We start from the raw sequence: 20145 nt of genomic DNA on the forward strand, positions 1-20145 counted from the left end.
TCTGATAACTTTGCAGAAGTTCAAAGACTTTCAAATGCTTTCCCACTCCTCTCATCAAAAACCACTATTAAATGGTTTGGAATTCTGATTCAGTACCAAAAAATTACTTTTTGTACTAAATAACTGCAGAATCATGATGATGAAAGACCAAGTACATATTTTAGGAGAATAAAAAAGCCTGTTTGAACTGGGTTGTTGAAGTAGCTGTTGACACTGGAATTTTTTTTAAGTAAGCCTAGAAACCTGTCCTTGGAAACAGCTATGCTGGCTACAGCAGCATTCAGTACTTCTGTTGATAGCAGGGTTCCAGTCTAGTGTTTATAAAAACATTACTGGAATCTCACCCCTCTAAAGCAATATCTGTTTTAAACACAACAGTAACAAATGTTTCAGGGCTGAGTGACAAGACCTATCTGAAAAGAAGGTTTTTTCTTGCTCATCACCTGTTATTGGTTCTCTGTGTTAATGGCAGGACGATGATTACTTTGCCACATTGAGAGAACTTGAAGCAACAGTGAGAACAAGAAGTCTGTCTCTGGAGATGATGTGTGAGGGGAAGATCCAACACAACAGCTACTATCAGGAGTGCTTGTTCTACTTACATAGTTACAGCACTAATCTGGCAATAATAAACTTTTACATGAGGCATGACTGTATGAGAGAAGCACTGCTTCACTTGTTAAATAAGGTGAGTAATTCAATTTTCACACTGAAATTGAAATTTGAAAAACAGCAGTGAGCATCATGCAGTGTTTGAGTGGTTATCTGTGCAGGAGTTTGCTGATGTCCTGAAATGTTATGATACAAACTATCCAGTGACTGACAAGAATTCAGTGAGGCAGAAAAACAACTTTGATCTTTACATCTTGTGTTTAATCTCTCTTCCCCATTGTGTTGAAACAGGGGTTTCTAGAGAGGAGAAAGTACCGTTTTGGTTCTTTTGTAGAGGTCCTGCATCAACAGCACTTTGTCTTTTTTCTACAAAGTTGAAAACCTGGGACTGTTGTCATAGAGTTCAGAAGAGAGAAGGAAAATTTTGAATTGCAACATGCAGATAACACTAGACACTACTCTCTATCCTTGTGCCTCTGTCTCATAGTATTGTTTGTTGAATCGGATCACCTATGTTTGCACTTCTGTAACCATTAGGAATATAAGGAAATACAGAGGAAGGAAGGAAGTCTAGGGAACCCAAAAAGTGGTTTCCAGCTCTCCCGTAAGGAAACTGCATAATATAGGAGGACTTAAGTATTTCTGGAGTAAACAGTTCTATTGGTGCTTAACTACAATGAAACCTAGAAATTATTCCAGGTTCTTATTAAGACTTTAAGGGTGCTTCTTAGGAGATGTGAATCCATTATACCTCACCAGCTTGTGAGTGTGGTGTTTTGTTTGTTTCCTTTTTTAAGTTGCTGTGCTTGGGTTTGAATTACTGATTATTTTTTTGTCATTTGAAATAACTCTTATTGAGAATGTACAACTTGAAACACCAACTTCCATTATCTTTATCTGCTTATGAGCTTTGTTAATAGAAAATTAAGTTGCCTTATAAGCTCTGCTTTCTCATTGTACCATCAGTCATTCTAAACTTTTGTAGTTGTCTGCATACTGAATTAGCTTTTTAAACGTATCCTTTACATCAGTTTAAATTTACTTTTAAAGAAAAGTTGCGTATTTTTACAATATAGGTGATGTAATTTCACTTCTTAAGTAGCAGACTTGGAAAATACTCTAGACAGACAATTTGATGTGGAAGTTTTAGCCAAGGTACTGGTAGTAATCATACCAACAAGAGAGAAGGGTTTGTTCCCCTAAAAGCTGTAAGGTACTAAGCTTCTGACTAAACATTTTGCAGTTGGTTGTTTGGATACATTTTATGTGTACAGACTTTGTTGCCTGTATCTTACTCTGAGATATTAAAAAAAAATTTTTTTTAATTTCATATCAAGCCTTTAAAACATATGTGCCGGCCCTGCTGACACATATTAATGTTACTGTGGAAAGAAGCATGTGTGAGGCTGCATTTGCAAGAACACAGTCAAGAGGCCAGGGGAAGAAGGTCACTACTTGTGAAGTTTAATCTGAACAACTGTGCCCAGTCCTGGGTTGCCAAGTACAAAACAGACACTGTCAAAGTGAAGCAAGTCTAATTGAAGGCCACCAAAGTGTCTAGGGGCCTGGAACGCCTGATCTATGAGGAGAGTGATAGAGCTAGGTTTTTCCTGCTGGAAGAAAAAGCAAGAGAAGATCTGTGTGCTGTTTTCAGCTACCAAGCGGGTGATTATAGAGAAAATAGAGCCGTGCTTATCTCATATGTCCCCAGTAAAAGGGTAAGAGACAGTGGACACAATTGGAGAAAGGGAAATTCCAACTGGATATAAAGAAAAAGGTTTTGGGTTTGTTTGGGGGTTTTCCTGGTGCATATGTTTAGACTTGGGAACAGGGCCACAGGGAGGTTGTCGAATCACTCTACTTTGTCGTGCTCAGAACTTGACTGGACAGGTCCAGAGTGGCATGACCTAACTTGGAAGTCATTCTTTGAATGGGGTTTTGAACAAAATAACCTCCAGAAATCCCTTCCAATGTAAATTATTTATTAATTTTATGATCTCTGTCACTTAATATGCCTTTATATTACGTAAGGAAAATAAATAAACTACAGTGGCTTTGCTTCAAGCTACTTTCTGTTTGTGTAGGAATCCCCGTCAGAAGTGTTTATTGAAGGGATCTTCATTCCAAGTTATGAAAGTGGAAAACTGCATATGTTGGAGAACTTGCTGGAAACCATTGATCCAGGGCTGGAAAGCTGGGGAGTCTACTTGATTGCAGCCTGCAAATACTTGCAAAGAAAGAACTATTACCATATTCTATATGAACTGCAGCAGTTCATGAAGGTAAGCTGAGGGACAGTGCCATCTCTTACAGTGAAATGCTGAATACTGTCAGACTTTTGGTTATTTACTTTGGTCTAAACCTGCATGCCGGATGAGTATATTTTTGCTTCTTTACAGTCCTAGAAAACATAGGAAGGCCTGAGTCTTACTACAGCTGACCTGATCCATGTCATGGATCTGGCACGTTGTGTTAAAGAAAACAGAGCATTGCCTGCTCTGTTTTGTGTGAGCCTGTTAGTGCAGACAGTGATTACTGAAGGGGGTGTCCTGTGGTCCATCTTAGTGCTCAGTACATTTCTTCCAGGATCATGTCCGTGCTGCCATGACCTGCATTAGATTTTTCACTCATGGAGCGAAGTCATACACTGAACTTGGAGGAAAACAGACATGGCTTCTCAAGATCAAGGACCATCTCAAAGTGTATCTGCAGGAGGTCTCAAGAAGTTCAGGAAGGAAAAAAATGGCATTCACTTTCCGGAAAAAAATGTCTGCTACAGATGTGTCAAGGTATCTATAAACAAGAAGCTAAGTTTGAGAAGAGGGAAAATTCAGGCTTTAGACTTTGGGGTTTTTTATTGGTTTCATTTAAGTTGACTTTTAGCTAACACTTAACAGTTGTCCTTGATCCAAATCAGCTTTTATGTAGTTACAAGTATAGGATTCCCATCACTTTTCCCCCCAACAATCCAAACCAGGAGATGGGCAATTGTTTCTGCTAAAAAGATGTATGTGTATCAGACTACCCTCCTTTAATTTAAAAAACAAACAAGAACCCTACAATGCATAGACAATTATACATCAATCCACAAGTGTTTTTTTCTTTTCCTCTTCCTTTCCTCTCCAAAAAGCAAGCAGCTTTGTAGTGCTTCACTGTCTACTGGGGTTAACTCAAAACATCGTGCTATGTACAATCTATAGGTGCCAGAGATAACTGGATTTCTGTATTCAAAAGTCAGAGTGAAAATTTAGCCAGATCTCTCTTGTATTTGGGATTTTATATCCTGTTTTTCTCAGGGGCTTTTTTCTTTTTTTTTTTTAGGCTAGACTCTTAACTTAAACCTGGAGGGGAGTGTGTGTGATGAGGTGGAAAAGCAGGAACAGATATTTATTTGGGGATCCAGATTCTCTGGCTCATGTCTTTGAAATAATGTGAATAATTGCTCAGCTTCATCCTGTGATGCACATTAAGTGCACAGATCTGAAAAGTAATACTGCTGCAGACTTGCACAATAGACAAAGTCAAAAAGCAACTAAAATAATTGTTTATAAGCATGTCTTCTTTTGAAAGATATTGAAGAAATTAGTAAGTTCACATAAATAATAATTGACATTTTCTCTATTGCAAAATAAAGTCAGAATTTTTTCACTATCTAGGCACATCAATACAGTTGATCTGCAGATGGAAGTAACAAAGTTCCTGCATCAGTGTGAGAGCTCAGGAACCTCTCAAATGACAGATTCCTCCTTGCCCACACTCTTTGGAAACAATAACATGAAAGTGGATGTTGCTTGCAAGGTACTAATTGCTATTTTAAACACAGCTCTATTTTTCATCAATACTAACTTGTCATGCAGGTTGAAGCATTTGATGGTTGGAGCAGCTTCTTGTATTTTTATGGGCAAGTTACCTGTGCATGAATTTATGAAAAATTCATGTTTTTCTTCAAAATAGCAGAGAACATGTGAGAACATGTGAGAACCTAGAGCTCATCTCCTCAAAGTTCAAATTTTCAGAGGCAGTGCATCCAAAATACAAATACTAATATTCCTTTTGACTGTGCATCCCATTATGTTTGGAAGCAAGGCAAATAATGCTATTATTCTAACCATTCTTAACTTTGGCTCATTTCCATCTGTAAATTGCCTAATGTCCCTCAGGGAAGCAGTGTGTGACAGCAGACCCTATAATTTGCTGTGCTTCTTGGGATGGTGCTGTTTTCTGTTGAAGTAATGTGTTTTCTTTTGGCCTCTGGGCAAAATCTGGATTTGCATTAATATTATTTAACTGTACATAATGAAAAAGGAATGTGCATCCCTAGACTTGTCTATGCCTCTCTTTTCAGGTCATATTGGAAGGCAAAAACATTGAGGAGGGGTTTGGGATTGCCTTTAGAGTTCTCCAGGTATGGAAAAACTTGATACAACAAGCAATATTATTACTAAGTAGCTCTTGAAAGCAGCAATTGTTTAAACAAAAGCCTTTTCCCCCCCAAATGTATTTTAATCCCCCAAAAGAAAAACTTCCTGCAAGAAAAGTCACAAGTTCAAGTCTTACATGTCCATATATTTGTGGAAGCTTGGTAAAGAAATTAAGATGCTGTTTCAGTAGGACATTTCCAAACTAATTGGGTCCTACAAAGGAATTAAGTACAGCTTTTCCTTTGCTGTGCACCTTGTTCAGTGTCTTAACTCTGGCAAACCACAATCATAGATGTGTGTAGAGACTTCTCACGCCGTAGCTCTCTGCAGTTCATGATAGTCATGCAAAGGCAGTGAATAAATAAGGCCAGGGCTCTCTCTGTTCTATTCTCCTGATTTGAGAGAGCAAAACTAATTAACTGGAAACTCTCAATGGGGACCTCTCCTTCCTCATGTCTGGGTAGAAGTTGAGTGCTTATCAGTCAGCATAGCCCATGAGCCTCCAAACTCTCCTGAGTGTTTCTCATCCATATAGTTCTAGAAGGTAGAGCTGGGCCACTTTTGGACAGAGGTGGCACACCGAAAGAGTATTTCTGGATGTGGCAGGCCCTGCTCCTTCTTTCAGGTCAGGATGTACAAGGCAGAACTCCTGTTTGTAGAGAGATGGAGAGCCTTAGAAAAACAGCACTTCTAAGCAGCAGCAGCAGCCACTACCCCCAGTAAAAATGGAGCAGCGAGTCCAGCTGCCTATCATCACTTCCATTTCCATCCTTTTTTTCTTCACTTACTCATGGCAGGATCAGTTCACAGCTTTTATCATCTCTTCCCTCGTGTGGGAGGTGTACAATGGTCAGCTGCCTCCTGTTTAGGGTATCCAAAGGGTAACTGCTGGTGGGGTAGCTGGAGAAATACGGTGGGAACATGCTGAGTGAGGGAGAGGTGGATGGGGATCTAGGAAGGATCTTTTGCCAGAAGAAATAAAACTGCATTTTTTTGCCACTCCTGAAAATAAGGTGGTAACAGCATTCTTTTTCTTAAGCAAGATTTACTTTTACCAGTCTGGTTATAGAAGACCTTTAAGTCAACCCTGGGCAGTGGTGAGTGGAAAACCAGAGGCCCCCAAAACAGCTTTGACTTTTTGGGAGCATGGTGTGGTATTTTGTCCTTAGGAGAGATTGTCTCAGTTGTTGAGAAAATTTGTTGAGAACATTCAATATGTTGCTCTGATGTTCCAACTACCTCTAGGACTTCCAGCTGGAGGCTACAGAAGTGTACAGCAAAGTGGCCAAGCAGCTGGTGAAGCAGCAGAAGTACAGCGAGATCCGGCAGCTCCTGAAGTGTGTCAGTGAGTCTGGAGTGGCAGCAAAAAATGACGGGGATAACATTATCCTAAACTGTCTAAATGAGTTCAAAAACATTCCTGCTGAGGTAATTCTATCCTGCACTGTGTTCCTTTTGAAGTAAAAAGGGTATATACAATACAGGCTACAGGGAAGTCTGGTGTCTGTACTGCTCTTTTAGTGAGTCCTATAGATGATCTGGCTCCTAGTACGGGCATAGTTTAAAGGTAGGAGTGCGTGGTTTTCCTTGTACAAGGTACTCTGAGGGGAAACAATAAGTAGCTAGCACACTCCTACCCTGCACTTCCCAAATGGATACCCATGGTGGGGAGAGAGCATGTGCTTCATAAGATCCTGCCAAATGCAGCAGGAGGTGTTCCCTTCAGTGAGGCTTTGCTGGCTAACACAGAGGATGTGTGGAGTCAGAAACCTCCTGCCTCCACAGGAACCAATTTTGTGATTCCCTTTGCCTGCCACAGTGTTTCTTCCATCCCAGTGAAGGAAGGAGATGCACTCTACTAGTTCTGTTAATTAGGTTAGGGGATGCAGTCCACTCCTTGGGTCAGGGTGGGCCATGGGGCAACTTCTGCTGGGGTGCTGGGAACCTACAAATTCATTTCATGCAACATGAGCCATGTCCATGAGAGGCTCCCAGGCTCATAGCATTCTCTAGGGACCCCCCACAGATGTGGCAGGCAGGAAAAGCTGTGGGTAAAGGGAAGAATTAGAATTTGTATTTTTTTGTATTTTCTACATCGGCAAGCCTTGCAGTTGGGACAGTCTAAGCACCTGCTGTGATCTCAGCAGCCCTGCCCGTCCACAGGGGTTTGATGCCTGATGGGGTAAAGTTTTGCAGACTATTATCACTTCAAATGTGAACACTTTTTCCCTTCTTTGGACACAGGATCTCGATAATCTGATTCAGGATATGGACAGTGATGAAAACAAGGTAAGTAAAAGCACATTAGTAAGAGCTAAACAGCCCAGTTTTGGCCTGCAGCTTGCAGGCTCTTTTCCACTGTCTTCTCTCTCATCCTCATGCAAATAAGGTTTTTGAAGGCTACTTCCTAGATTGTAGAAATCACAGTGAATCCTTCAAGGCCATGGTGTTTGTGACTGTAAAGCTGTGACATGCAAGTACCAGTTGGGACTATCCCTATTAGTTCCTTGAGAGTCCTCAGAGTGAGGGCTGGGCATTTGTTAGAATGGGAGGAAAGGTATTTCAGTGAGGCACACTGGTGGGTCTGTTGGTTTTGTTTTTCAACTTTTTGCATAGGTTTACATTAAGTTTCTAGTAATGGCAGACAGCTAATGAAGACCACTTCAGCTTATTGTTTCAGGATTATGTTATTTCGGTGCTGATTGAGAGTTAAATGATAAAACTTCTCCACTTCTGATAGACTTTTTCTCTTAGAGGAAATGAAGCCTAAACTACTTTATTTCTTTGTTGGCTTTCATACCAGCCAGCCAAGCCACTGGAGAGTTACACATAAATATATGAACTGTAGATGCCTGTTTATAGATGTGGCTGTGACTCAGCATTTGGAGATTGTTGTAGATCCTGAGTGGCATAGCTGGGAGTAAAATCTAAAGATTTGTGTCGGTCCTTTGTTTGCTCCGAATAACAAACTCACTGTTGTAGGTAGATTGGAAAATGGGCTTTTAATTCTGCTTTTCTGTAAGATCTGTCACTGAAAGATGGGAATTGTTCTAGAACCAGCAGTGGAAGAAAATGACAGATTCAGACTCTTTGCTATAAGGATATGGTAATTAATGCACAAGATAGGACTCCTGATACTAATTTCATGGTCATACAGTAAAGGAGTTTCTACAAGACACAAACTTAATAAAATACACCTGTTTTATCTACCTTTTTCACTGGGATCTGCTTCATGCTACGTTCTGTTTGGTAGTATGGTGCTACTGCCTCGTATGACACGCTTCTAAACTGGGTATTTCCCGTGTGAGTCCTTGCTTAAGCTTGCTTAGGTTTGCTACAGCTTTCTGACCAAGTTCTGACTGCCTCTCATGCTTCAGATCCAGGCATACATGATGTGCAACAAGCTGCGTTCTGCGTACCTGGTGTCGGTGCGGCAGGAGAAGGCCCGGGCCGTGCAGCTGGTCCAGCACGTGCGGCAGCTGGCCGAGAGCAGCGGCGATGACGTCGTCAAGGCCATCTGTGCCCAGTGGCTCTCAGTGCACCAGCCCAAGGTGAGAAATCGGCTTCCCCAGGGCACTAGGAAGTAATATGGAATTGACATTGGCCAGCATACCGAAGGAGAAGGCCTCACGACCCCTCAAAGGCGTCCGGTTTAGCACTCTCTTCATAAAATGGAACTCTGTTGACTGATGTTGGTGACAAATGGATGCTGCTAATGTGCCTCTGGTGAAAGGAAGGGAACTAAATTACAAGTGCCAGTCCTGTATTTTGACAGTCACTACCTCAGAGTATTTTTTGGCTCTCTTTTTGATGGGGGGAGGGGACAGTTTCAAACTGAACAAGCAAGAATTTAGATGTATGGAAGAGAGCACTTCTGTTTCTGACTTTAGTTTTTGGGTTTTGTTGGTTTTTAATTTTTGGGGGGTTGATATTTTTTGAAAAGCACTGAACTTAATAATATGTATTTTATTTTTAATCCAGAAAACATATATAGAGAGGACAGAAAATTTTTATCAACTCGATGTAGCCTAGAGTATAAAATTTTTGTGATGTTTCCTGTAAAATTTTCAAGATTGGAGTGTTCTTCTGTTGCAAAGACTAAAACAGATTTTTTTTAAGCCTCTATACAAACCATTGCTACTTCTTTTTTATCCCCCCCCTCACCACTAGTACGTGTACCCAGCTTTTTTAGTTTGTTTGAAAAGGTAGGAACTGATTCTTCATGGCAGGTTTACCAGTCACACTGTGTGATGTGTGCCATAGATGTGGCACTTGGGCTAGTGCCAACTAGATGAAAGAAGTTATAAAGGGCATATCCTGTAAGGGGAGTGCAAAGGGAAAATAAGCCTTCAAAATAGTTGAAAAATCACGTGCCTCTTTCTTTACTATGGTAATACCCAATAAATTGTTGCAATGTAGCTTTATGACTGAATAATTGACAGTAAACTTCCACAGTTTTTCATCAGGTATAGCAAAGACAGAGCAAGCTGTAGTGAAATTGAACAGGTGCTGTGTATCCCTGTCACACAGGGATGTATTTATTTATTACCAGGATAACCTGTCCCTGTCAAGTACAATAGAACACCAAACTGGACATACCCTGTATTGATGGGTTTTGCTCTGGAAGTGCTAGGTTAATCAGTTTTATGAAAAGAAGCAGCAATCTTTGTGTAATGTCTGTGTTCAGGGATGCTGAAAAAAGTAGCTGCTTCTCTGCAACTAGTATTGGGACATGAGAAATGGGCAGAAATGTAGTAGACAGTAGTAGGACCTTCAAAAAATAACAAAACATGGCATTCCACAGGAGTTTGTGTTTGCTGTTTACATGTACTTCAGGACAAGAAGTAGGAAAACTAATTCACTTTCTCATTAAAACGTTGTTTACATCAAAAAACCAACAGGTTTTCTGAAGTGTAATGTAATTGTAAATAGTTTTAGTACATAAAGTAATTGAGACTGTCAAGTAAGAGTTTTGCACTATCCCCAAGCTCACTATAATGAAAGAACAGACTTCCATGGTGTCAGAAAGGATTTGGTCCATCTTCTTCAGGTTTTCAAGAGCTGACACAAACACCTCTCTTCAGAGGTGGTGTGCTCTGCTCTGCTCACTAGAGCAATTAGAAATGACCACATGTAGCTTTCAGAATCCCCTGACCACGGATTTGCATTATCTCATTAGTGAGCAGTACTTTAACGAAAGCTTTTGTTTCCTTGGCCAGACTGACCTAGCTTTCCATCAGCTTACAGCCATCAGGCTAATCCTAAAATGTGACACTACCTATAGCTTCAGTCATTTCTAAATCTCTGATTATGGGGAGAAGATTTTACTGTTTGTGGGTATCCAGATCTGCATTGCTGTAACACCTCCTGTTCTGCTCGAGTTCTTTCAGCTACGGAGAGCACTGAGAGTGGAGTTTGCCATGCAGACCTATCAGTTCCATACCTGCCTTTCTTCCTGACCTCTTTGCACTGTACCTGATGCACTTTATATAGTGTTTGTTGTAATTTGATGCTCTTAACCTGGAATCTTTCTTGTACCAGCAGAACTGGAATTTTGACCCTGATTAATTACCTTGTGTCATAAATAGTGCAATTATCAAGGGGCTTTGAATTTTTGAGCAGCAAAAAGGGATTGAATACTGCCAGTTTAAAAGAATTTTTCTGTTACTGACCAAGGTTTGTTTACAATTAAAAAAATAAATATTATGACTGTTCGTGTATTTTCTGTTTAGTTTTTATATCAGCAGAGCTAGGGGTCTCTTTCTAGATCTTAATTTTGCTTTTGGCTATGCTTAGCAGAGTAATTAGAAGGGGGATAATTTTTCTATCATGCAAAATATTTCTGTTACTGAGTGTCCTCAATATTTAGATCAACTAGAACATCTCATCTTTAGAAGTCCCCCCAGCAGCTAGGTAGCCTAGGTAGTTCAGCCTCATGCGTGTACTCAGTAATCCTCTCTAGGGAGCTTTGCAAGTTAATCTAACTCTCCCTTACAAGCCTCCCTTTGAGACAGCTAAATGAGCTTTAGTTTCCTCATTTTTTACAGATCAGCTGAGAGGTATAAATTACTTGCTCAAGGTCAAAGAGAATCGGTGTATGTCTGTGGAAATGTTTATTTAATATGTCTTATGTTAAATCTAAAATCAGACTTCTTTGAGAAGGGCATTGACCTGCAAGGGCAAAAATATTTCACACCAGAGAGACTTTTCTGCTTTCTTAAAAAATGGTTTCTCTTGCTCCTGAAGCCGCTTGGAAGATCAGAGAATGACAGAGAAAGCAAGACAAGCCTCCAGTGCTAGGTACCATTCAACTGCTACATTATAGTTGTGGATTTAGCTTCATAATTGGGAAGCATGAAGAGGGAGGGGGAAAAAAAAAAGGTAGCGTGACAGGGAGAAACACAAAGGGACTTTTTAGAATGTTACCCAGATGGAGTTCTCTACATTAGTGAGGCTGGTGCAGATAACAACAACACTAAGTAAACTGATTCAACATTTCTGAAGGAAGATACAGTCTTCTGTTGTAAAAGGAAAATGGCTTTATTTGGTATTGCTCAGAGGTAGCACAGGACTGATCTGTATAGACAGCATCCAGACAGGAAGAATTAAAATTAGCATTTGTTTTCCAAAACTGGCAGTTGGTCACAGTGGCAGGCTCATATTCAAGTCCATAAACTTCCAGGCTTTTTTTCATAAGCAGAAGATAATCCTATGACCTGTGGCACTTGGTTTCTGACTGCTTAACTCTTTCAGAAATAATCTCTGATTAGGGAATCACAGTCTAGCAATTTGCACTCAAGCAGCACTGGAGTTCCAAGGGAGCAGTCCCATTGCTACGTGGCCTGAGCTAGCTGCTTTGTGGAAGTGCAAGTTGTGTGGTCCTGCACGGGCAGGCTGGCAGCCTTGGTAACCTGTAACTGCTGGGCAGACAAATCCAAGGATTTCTGTGCAAGCCTTTCACCTTCCTGTCCTGAAGCCAGCTTGACCATATAGTCCTGCCTCCTGTTTCAGCTATTTAGCTCTAGGGAGTTTGGGGTCATTTAAAGCTAAAGTCTCAGCTGAAGTTGTTTAATATTTTTTAACATGGCTGAGATGTTCTTTACTCATTCTGCTCTATTTTCTAGGTTCTAAAGTCATTTAAAGTGCAGCTGGGGGGTTTACTGTGACAACTTTTACACCATCTTTGTTCAATGCTTCACAGGAGATATGTTGATTTTTTTAATAACTTGCCTGTGCACAATTGCAGCACTCCTGCAGCTTTTAACCTCCTAGTCACCTGCACCAAAAACCTGGGTTCTCAGAAGATTTGCCAACCCTCAGTTAACTTACTGCAAGCAGTGGGCATTTAGGTCCAAGATACCTCAGTGGCTAGGGTCCAGCTTCTTACAGAGCATGCAGAGAAAGTGATTCCACGTAAAAACTTCACCTAATGCTTGGCACAAAAAGGCCAGGACCTGTTTCTGTGTGCTTGAGAGCATTTGTATTGCATTACTTGCCAGAAAATCTAATATCCTAAAGTATTTTCACTCTGCCAGTTCAAAGGGCAGGAACTGACAGTAACCTCATAGATTGTAATTTTAGAGTCCCACCTTTTTACTATTGCTGTTAGGAAAGAAACCAACCAAACTTTATTTAAAGTAATTCCTTGTTACTTCATAATCTAAACCTAAGACTGCAACCTCCTTTTCTATTCTAAAGCCAGAGAACCATAGCCTTGCGCTGCTGTGTGAGATACCAAGCAGGTTGCTCCCTGCATCAGTGCTCTAATTCTCCAGCTAGGAAGAGGAACTGATTGCTTACAAATCTCAATCCTTAAGTGTAATATTCCAGAAATTCAAATTAGGTTGTGCCCACAGAGCCATCCTTAGGGCAGCTGAAGTATCAGCATTCTACTCTTGAGCTCCCTCAGCAGTGCTGTTCCCCAGAGAAGCCCAGCCAGGTACACTCTTGGTGCTGCTCAGTCCCACTGGATGCCAAGGAGCTCACAGCTCACGCTCCAGAGCTTCTTTGCCGTCTCATCATCCCGACCACGTGGAGATACGTATGCTGGCTGGCAATCACTGTAAGAGAAACATTCTTTTTATTCTTTCAATTCAAAGATCTCCATCTACATTAGCACACTGAAATGTCTGTGTTAAGATCAGGGAGTTGCTCTCTATCAGCTTAATTCAAGACCAGTTGAAGAATGGTGGGAGGCTATCCAGCAAATGAGCAAGGGTTGGTGCTAAGCCACCATAAGAAAGACTTCTTTCCAACTAGCTGGGGAAGAATCTCTCCCAATGGCACCAAGAACTGGCAAGCAAGTCTAGCTCTATCAGCTGTCTCAACTCCTAAAGAAACCTCTCATTAATACCACTAAAAAGGGATATAAATTCTAACCAAGCTTCTTCAGAGGCACATTTTCTAACAAACTACAAGAAAGTCACTCAAACAGCCCTTCATTCTAAACTACTTATCCCACTCTATGCCCAAGAATAACACTGTAATAATCATGTATAGTTACGCCCTTTTCCATTATCCTCTGAACTGTGGCTCCTTTCTTCTCAGCTCCTGCAATCAGAAAGAACTCTGTCTGGAAAAGAGGTCCCATGTTCTCAACTGTAATGCTAGATGCTGCAGTAACGTGGGAGTTTAAGAGCACAGAGGAAATGGCATCTTGTAAGGCTTCCATTCAGCTCAGTGTTTTTAGATGGAGTCTTTGATATTCCTAAAATGACTGATAGACTCCCACTTGTCTCACTGTGGCATAAAAATTCTTTTCTTAATGTCTACACTTGGGCTTTATAGTCTGTGGCCTGGAAAGTGAGGATTCTAGGCTAGTCCAATGTAAATTGTGAATTAATGTTGAAGCTTCTTGTTTCCCACCATGTTCAAAAGTCCCTTTTTTAAAACGAGTTTAAATTCCACCAGTTTTCTGTACTCCAGCACATTAATACTACATTTTTATCCCGAGACAGACAGTCATCCAAGGAAGACTTAGATGTCTATTTATATATTCAAGTCTGATTAAGATGGTGCAAACTCCCAAATGAAGATCAGGCAATGTCATTACAGAGACTAATCTGGTCACAAATCACAAGCAGAAAGCTCTGCAAAGACACAAAGACTCCAACAGCATCCATGTGAGGGGAAAAAAAAAGACAAATTTTCATATTCATTCCCAAAAAAAGGGTATTGTTAAAATGCTCTACACGCAATGGGAAGCTGACAGACATATCTGCGTGAATCTGTTCAAATGGCAGTCTTCAAATCTAGAATGATGATGACTTGGAACTGCTCTGGGCTGTGGTTTTAGTGATGGGAAAAGGCAGGACTATGTAGGGTCCGTGGAGTAAGTCAAAAAAGTCAAGAAATTATCAAGGTTTTATAATGGGAGCTACACAAGACCATTTCCACGACAGCATGACAAGCATCCCGACAAGAGTCCCTCCCAGCTGGTGGGTCTATCATACTGGAGGATAGTTATTTGGTCACATGCCAGACCTGAAAATCTCACCTCCTGTCTCTGCAGCTCCATCAGCTCTCCCAGCTCCCTGAGAGCACAGGCCCCTTCTGCTCCAGTGGGGTAAAACTACAGCGAGAGCTGAAGTTGTCTTCCCAGGATTGACTCAAGTGATCTTATTAACTGAACAGTTCTACTGAAAAGTGATTTTCCCAAGTGTTAGGCAGGTCAGCATTAGAGCTCTAAGCATGTGACAGCCATTCCTGTACTTTGAGTACCCTAATATTTCTAGAACTAAAGGACCTGCTATTGTATGAAGTGTTGCACAGGTCAAGTGTTTCTTCTAACACGACTGCAACAGACCTGGAAGGGTCTCTAGTATTTGTCACCCTCAGTCTTACCAGACAGCCTCTTACCTGGTCCCTTCTTAATGAAGAATGGCAGTAAGTCCCATATTCCCCAGCCAACAAGGTTGCCTTCCACAGCATATCACTTCATCAGCTTGCACCCACCTGAAATACTGTCCTGTCACAGAGTCCAGCTCCTCGGCTACTGCACAGTAGATACTGGTCTGAGCTCCTTCACAAGGTGTCTTCAAGAAGAAGCAGAATATCTTCCACAGCCAAGTCATTACAAATGAGTGCCGGACCAGTTCAGAATAGACAGAACCAGGATGGAGAGCATTTGCTGTCACTTTAGTGCCTATGGCAAAATAAAGTAGTCCAGGACAAATCTGCGTGAATCAAAGTGTCTTTTAAAAAAGGGTAATATACTCCTCAATTCTACCTGTAGATATTCTATAACTTAAAGGAGGAGTCCAGACTTGGATACAGAGAGCAAGTGAAGTCCTCTGTAGTTACTGCATGCTGGATGTGATGGATACACATGACCTCTTAGCCAAATCAGCAGTAGTTTGGTACAGGCTCCAAAGAAGGTAAAGGTCTGAGCCATAACTGGGCCAAAACTCCTCTAGGAAACCCACAGAGGCCAGTGAGTATCAGTGCACATGAACTTGAAACACCCATCAGGCAGTGAACACAAGTAGCACATGGCTTTTCCAATACTCTTTTATCCAGGAACAAGTAAGGTTGTGGAGGCAATGAGTCTCATGTGTACCTTTCCCATTGCGTGCAATTTGACTACAAGCTAACCACTCCATTCCATAAATATTACAGCCTAAGTGAGCCTTCTCTGAGCTCTCCCTGCTAGGCAATATGACTGCATGGTGACAATCTTCCCTTGAGCTGGCTCACCTCTCAAGGTTACTCCTCAAGGCAGAGACCTTTTACCAACAGACCTTTAGATAAGCCCAACTGGAACTCAGCTCAAACTGCAACTGGACTGCACAGCAGGTAACTTTCCCCTTGAGCAGGGATGCCTCTCAAGGCTTGAGATTTCTTACCTGAGACTAAGAGAGCCTTCCTTAACCAAGGCAGAGAGACCCTTTGCTTGCAACAAATCCTTGGTAAGTGACTGCTGAATTAATCCTCAGGAAACATTACTAGTCCATATAGCTATTCAATAATGATTATTATAAATTTTGTATAGATAATTCCATTGCACATAAATCATCCAAGTCTGAGACTAAAACTGGACCTAGCTGCACCTAGGTTCCCTAAGGAGTTTAAAAAGCAAGGAGCTCCATGCTGAGCCTCATGATTCAACAGGAGGGTCTTCCTTACACATAGTGTTTCCAGTCCTGTGTGAATCAATCTAACTCGATTCTAAATCAGCTTTCCTTTGTACGTGTCTTCCACGTAATAGAGTGAACCTTGCCATCGAACTTTGTTAAGTTATGCTTTTATGACATCACATTAAAAATACTTTTGCTAACACCTTTGATGGTGATTCTTGAAGCAGTTTAAACCACTCATCCGTGGCACTGGAGCATCCCCTGCTCCCTTCCAAACACTGCAGTCATTATATGCCTTCTGCAAAACGAAGTGCTAGAGGGCCTGAGTACTAAACAGCAGCAGTTTCCATCAGGCTTTTGAGAACACCTGCTTCTTTTGACTTACTCTAATAGTAATTTCCTAGGAAAGACACTGCTTAGTATTTATTTACTAAAACACTTGTTTTAGTAAATATACACTACTTAAGTTTATGAAAAGGACAGAATGACATGACTGTGACAGATGTTGTGACTTACAAAGTACTGTCTAGTCTTATGCTTGTTTTACAGGCCACCAACCTTTAAGGCAGCTGAGTGTGCATTAGCTTGTCTATTGGAGACTGCAGCTGTAGCTCTGTTTTCAGCTTCCACCCACATACCACAACTGTCTGTGTGGATGCAGCTAGTTTTTGACAAGCATCAAAGAAAAATGAGATACATTCAGCTGTGCCAAGCTACTAAACTCCTCTACCCTACTGTTGTAAAGACAACCAGTGTTGTACGGCTCCTGGTTCCACAGACTGCAGATAACTTCTTCCTGCAAAGAGTCCTCAGTGACACTTGCCTCAAACTGTTCAATTTCTACATAGACAATTTGCAGCCCTTTCTTCAATCCACTCTCCCATCCATGGTGCTCAAAAAGCCAAGCAGATAAGCATTCCGCTTGCCTCTGGAACTTGCCTTGCAGCCGCCTGGCCAGCTCCCGGGTGAAGAGCACGTTCGCCAGCTTGCTGTGACAGTAGGCGAGGCCACAATTGTAGCTCTTCTCGCCATGGAGGTCATGGAAGCGGATTCGGCCTCCGTGATGAGCCAGTGAGGACACATTCACGATGCGGGCTGGGGCAGACTGCTTCAGACGCTCCAGCAAGAGGAAAGTCAAGAGAAAATGACCTAGGGGGGAGACAAAAGGTCATCCTTCTAGGAAGGGTTCCCCTGCTTGCTTTTATGTGGTATCTTACTGCTGCCCTCATTTCAAGTCCAGGAAAAATAAAATTTTTGTTAATTTCCCCTGAATTAACAGCTACACTTTTTTGGGGCCTTCAAGTTCTGCTCCTCATCTTCAAAAAGCTAGAGCTGTCATACATTTCAAAATGTCCCACATAATATATACAGATACTTAAGCTGGATCCACAATAAGCAAGTACACTGCATTGCATCTCCAGAACTCTGACTCAGGCCCTCCATCCTTCCCGAAAAAGGCAGAATGAGGAAGAGAAAATCTGAAAGAAGGATTTTCCTTTGGCATTTTGCAACAGATATTGATGTTAGAAGAAGGTGATCTTTAAGGGCAATTCCAACGCAAACCATTCTACCAGTCTATGATTCCATATTGAGTGCAAACATGATTCCACTGGCCTTACCAAGATGATTTACTCCCAGATGCATCTCAAAGCCATCAGCAGTCTTGGAGTAAGGGCATAACATTACCCCAGCATTATTAATGAGAATATGGAGTTCCTTCTCCTCTGCAAGAAACAACAGCCATCCTTAAAACAAGGAAACAGAAAATGCAGACAAGAAGGTGGCACAAGTCATCCCTTGCTATCTGACTTGCAGCCACATCACCTTAATAAAATGGATACCACAAACTAGCTCATGGCCTCTGACCAGCCCCTGCTGAGAACCACAGTACCCAACAGGTACGGAGATGAGCAGGGCAGGGATTTGGCAATGGTTAGAAGAGCAGACAGCAGTCCTTGGTAAAATATTCTCACTACAAAGGAGAATCTAGAGACTGTACCTGCTAGAAAATTCTCAGCAAACTCCCGGATGGACTTCGTATCAGCCAAGTCCAGTTTTTTCACAATGACTTGCTGGTTCCCTGTCTCAGCTCGGATTTCACTGGCTGCAGCTTCTCCCTTTGCTATGTCTCTGGAGGCAATAATTACCCTTGCACCTGCAAGGAGGGCGGGGGGAACAACAGGAACAGAAACTGAGATCACTGGAGCACACTGGATGATCAAGGCTACGACAAGCAGGCTGGCCATGCACAGCAATTACAAACAATATATTGTTTCTTTAGGGAACTAGCATGAGTGAGGGGAGTGGCTGGAAGGACAAAGCCTTTCCCACTCCATTGTGAGCGACAATCCAGCTGAAAGATGCTTTCAGACCAGGCAAACACACATCTTAAGTGCCTCTGTCCAGGTTCTCCTAAGTCAGGAGTGCATACAACAACACTGGTATGATAGGGTTATATCTGCCTCTGTAATGGGAATGTCAACCAGGAGCACATAAAGGTGATGGATTCCAGCCAGAGTAATTTCTAAATGGATTGTGAACAGGTAGTTTAATCTTCTTACCGGTTACCCAAATAACATTGACATCAAATTAGCTTGAAACATGAATAACTAAAGCACACCGTGGTGGACCTATCGCATTTCCTAGCTTCATACAAGTAGAATAGAGGAACTTCCCCAGTCCTCTTGAATCAGTTGCAGTGCAAAGCATTTTATGTCCCCAAGGCACATTTTTGGAGTCCAAGCAATGAAAACAGTTGAGGAACTGGGAACTTGCACCTCAGTGGTTACAGCCTCTGAAGGAACAGTACTTGGGCTCATCTGCAGTAACTCTGGGATCCAGTTTACTTCAATGTAAGCGTACAACACGCCTTCCTTAGGTCCAGAAAAGGGACTACTGGCACAAGGCACAGCCACCCCGGCTGCTGACGAAGACTGTACTTGCCTCTTTGCGCGAGGTCTCTGGCAGTCTCCTTCCCGATGCCTGTGTTGGCTCCTGTGATTATCACCACCTTCCCCTCCAGCCTTGCTGTTGACTTACACCGTCCTCCAGCGACATACCTCCTGCAAGAGGGGAGGTACCAGTCACCTCTGCCTCCTTAGGGGGCTCGGGCCGGGGCTGAGCACCCAGAACCTGGGGGTTCGCATCAACACTCGGGCTCACCGCTGCGCCCTGGGCCCCGGGGAGTCACGGGCGTCCTCACATGAAGCGGCTGGTCAGACCGCGTCGTGACCGGGACGCCGCGAACGCACCCCCGAATCCCCCGCGCTTTCCGGAGCGCGGCCCCGCCCCCGGGCCCCGTCCTACCCGTGCGTCAAGTGGAGCCACGGCTCCCATTGGCTGCGGCCGCGCGCTCCGGCGCCTTTTGGCCAATGGGCTGCGCCGCGGCGCCCTGGGGAGAACGCGGGGCCCGCCCCCTGCCGCTCCTCCGCGAGCGCGCCGGTGCCGGGACAGCCCGGGGAGCGCCTCGGGCGGTCAGAGGCGGCGGGAGGTGCCAGCGCTGAGCGAGCCCCGGCAGCGCGTCAGTGTTACCGGGGCGCTGCAGCTGGGGAGGTCTGAATAACTCCTGACCCCAGCGCGGGCTGTAGAACGGGATTCCCGCTGTTTGCGCTCCCGCCACATACACACACACACACACACAAACACAAACACAGGCACTGACTCCGCGCCCCAACAGCCGCCGCTCCGCGGGGCCGAACATACGCGAAGGGCCGGGGCCGCGCTCGGTAAGACGCACCTGATGTAGGGCGCTGCCACGAAAAGGAAGACGGGGACGGATACGGCGGCGCCCAGCGCGGCTTCCCAGCAGTTGAGCATCGCTACCGCCCGGTTCACACGCACTGCCGGCGCCCAGCACCCCGCGGTCCCCGCCGCGCCCCGCCCTTTTGGCTCCGCCTTCCCCTGCACCGGCCCCGCCCCGCGGCCTCTCCCGCCCACAACTATACGGGCCACACCTCCACTCCCGGGCCACCCTCGCTTCGGGCCACGCCGCTTGCGGCGCCCGGTGTCCGGTGCCGTGCACTGCACGCGGCGTTTCG

General features: G+C 43.3%; 2 protein-coding genes across 9 annotated transcripts in view; one reads left to right on the forward strand and one right to left on the reverse strand.

Moving 5' to 3' along the window:
* ZFYVE26 (zinc finger FYVE-type containing 26) overlaps nt 1-10739 on the forward strand; it is a 49338-nt gene extending 38599 nt beyond the window's left edge. For 6 of the 7 annotated variants that reach the window (XM_048306892.1, XM_048306895.1, XM_048306894.1 and 3 more), the window contains 8 exons: nt 473-688; nt 2697-2894; nt 3199-3401; nt 4269-4410; nt 4958-5017; nt 6279-6461; nt 7278-7322; nt 8411-10739. In XM_048306892.1, coding sequence (XP_048162849.1) covers nt 473-688; nt 2697-2894; nt 3199-3401; nt 4269-4410; nt 4958-5017; nt 6279-6461; nt 7278-7322; nt 8411-8620 — 1257 coding nt within the window. In that variant the 3' untranslated portion in view covers nt 8621-10739. The other variant, XM_048306898.1, reaches the window with a different exon arrangement.
* Nucleotides 10740-11549: 810 nt separating this feature from the next.
* LOC125327645 (retinol dehydrogenase 12-like) lies at nt 11550-19986 on the reverse strand. 2 transcript variants are annotated; one of them, XM_048307392.1, is made up of 7 exons: nt 19845-19986; nt 19052-19170; nt 18108-18263; nt 17728-17832; nt 17048-17257; nt 14988-15177; nt 11550-13093 (listed from the first exon to the last, which is right to left on the reverse strand). In XM_048307392.1, exons 1-7 carry the CDS (start codon nt 19922-19924, stop codon nt 12991-12993), a joined length of 963 nt encoding a protein of 320 aa, XP_048163349.1. In that variant the 5' UTR covers nt 19925-19986; the 3' UTR covers nt 11550-12990. The 2 variants fall into 2 exon arrangements, with proteins under 2 accessions (XP_048163349.1, XP_048163350.1); XM_048307393.1 differs by lacking the exon at nt 11550-13093 and adding an exon at nt 13117-14604.
* Nucleotides 19987-20145: the final 159 nt, after the last annotated feature.

Source organism: Corvus hawaiiensis, chromosome 6, assembly GCF_020740725.1.
Source record: "Corvus hawaiiensis isolate bCorHaw1 chromosome 6, bCorHaw1.pri.cur, whole genome shotgun sequence".
In the NCBI taxonomy this organism is placed as follows: Eukaryota; Metazoa; Chordata; class Aves; order Passeriformes; family Corvidae; genus Corvus; species Corvus hawaiiensis.

Coding starts and splice junctions, on each gene's coding strand:
- LOC125327645 (XM_048307392.1), bottom strand. CDS start 19,924: ATGCTCAACTGCTGGGAAGCCGCGCTGGGCGCCGCCGTATCCGTCCCC. Junction 17,833..18,107: donor TGCTGAGAATTTTCTAGCAG/GTACAGTCTCTA, acceptor TGTTTCTTGCAG/AGGAGAAGGAACTCCATATT. Junction 17,258..17,727: donor TCTGGGAGTAAATCATCTTG/GTAAGGCCAGTG, acceptor TCTCCCCCCTAG/GTCATTTTCTCTTGACTTTC.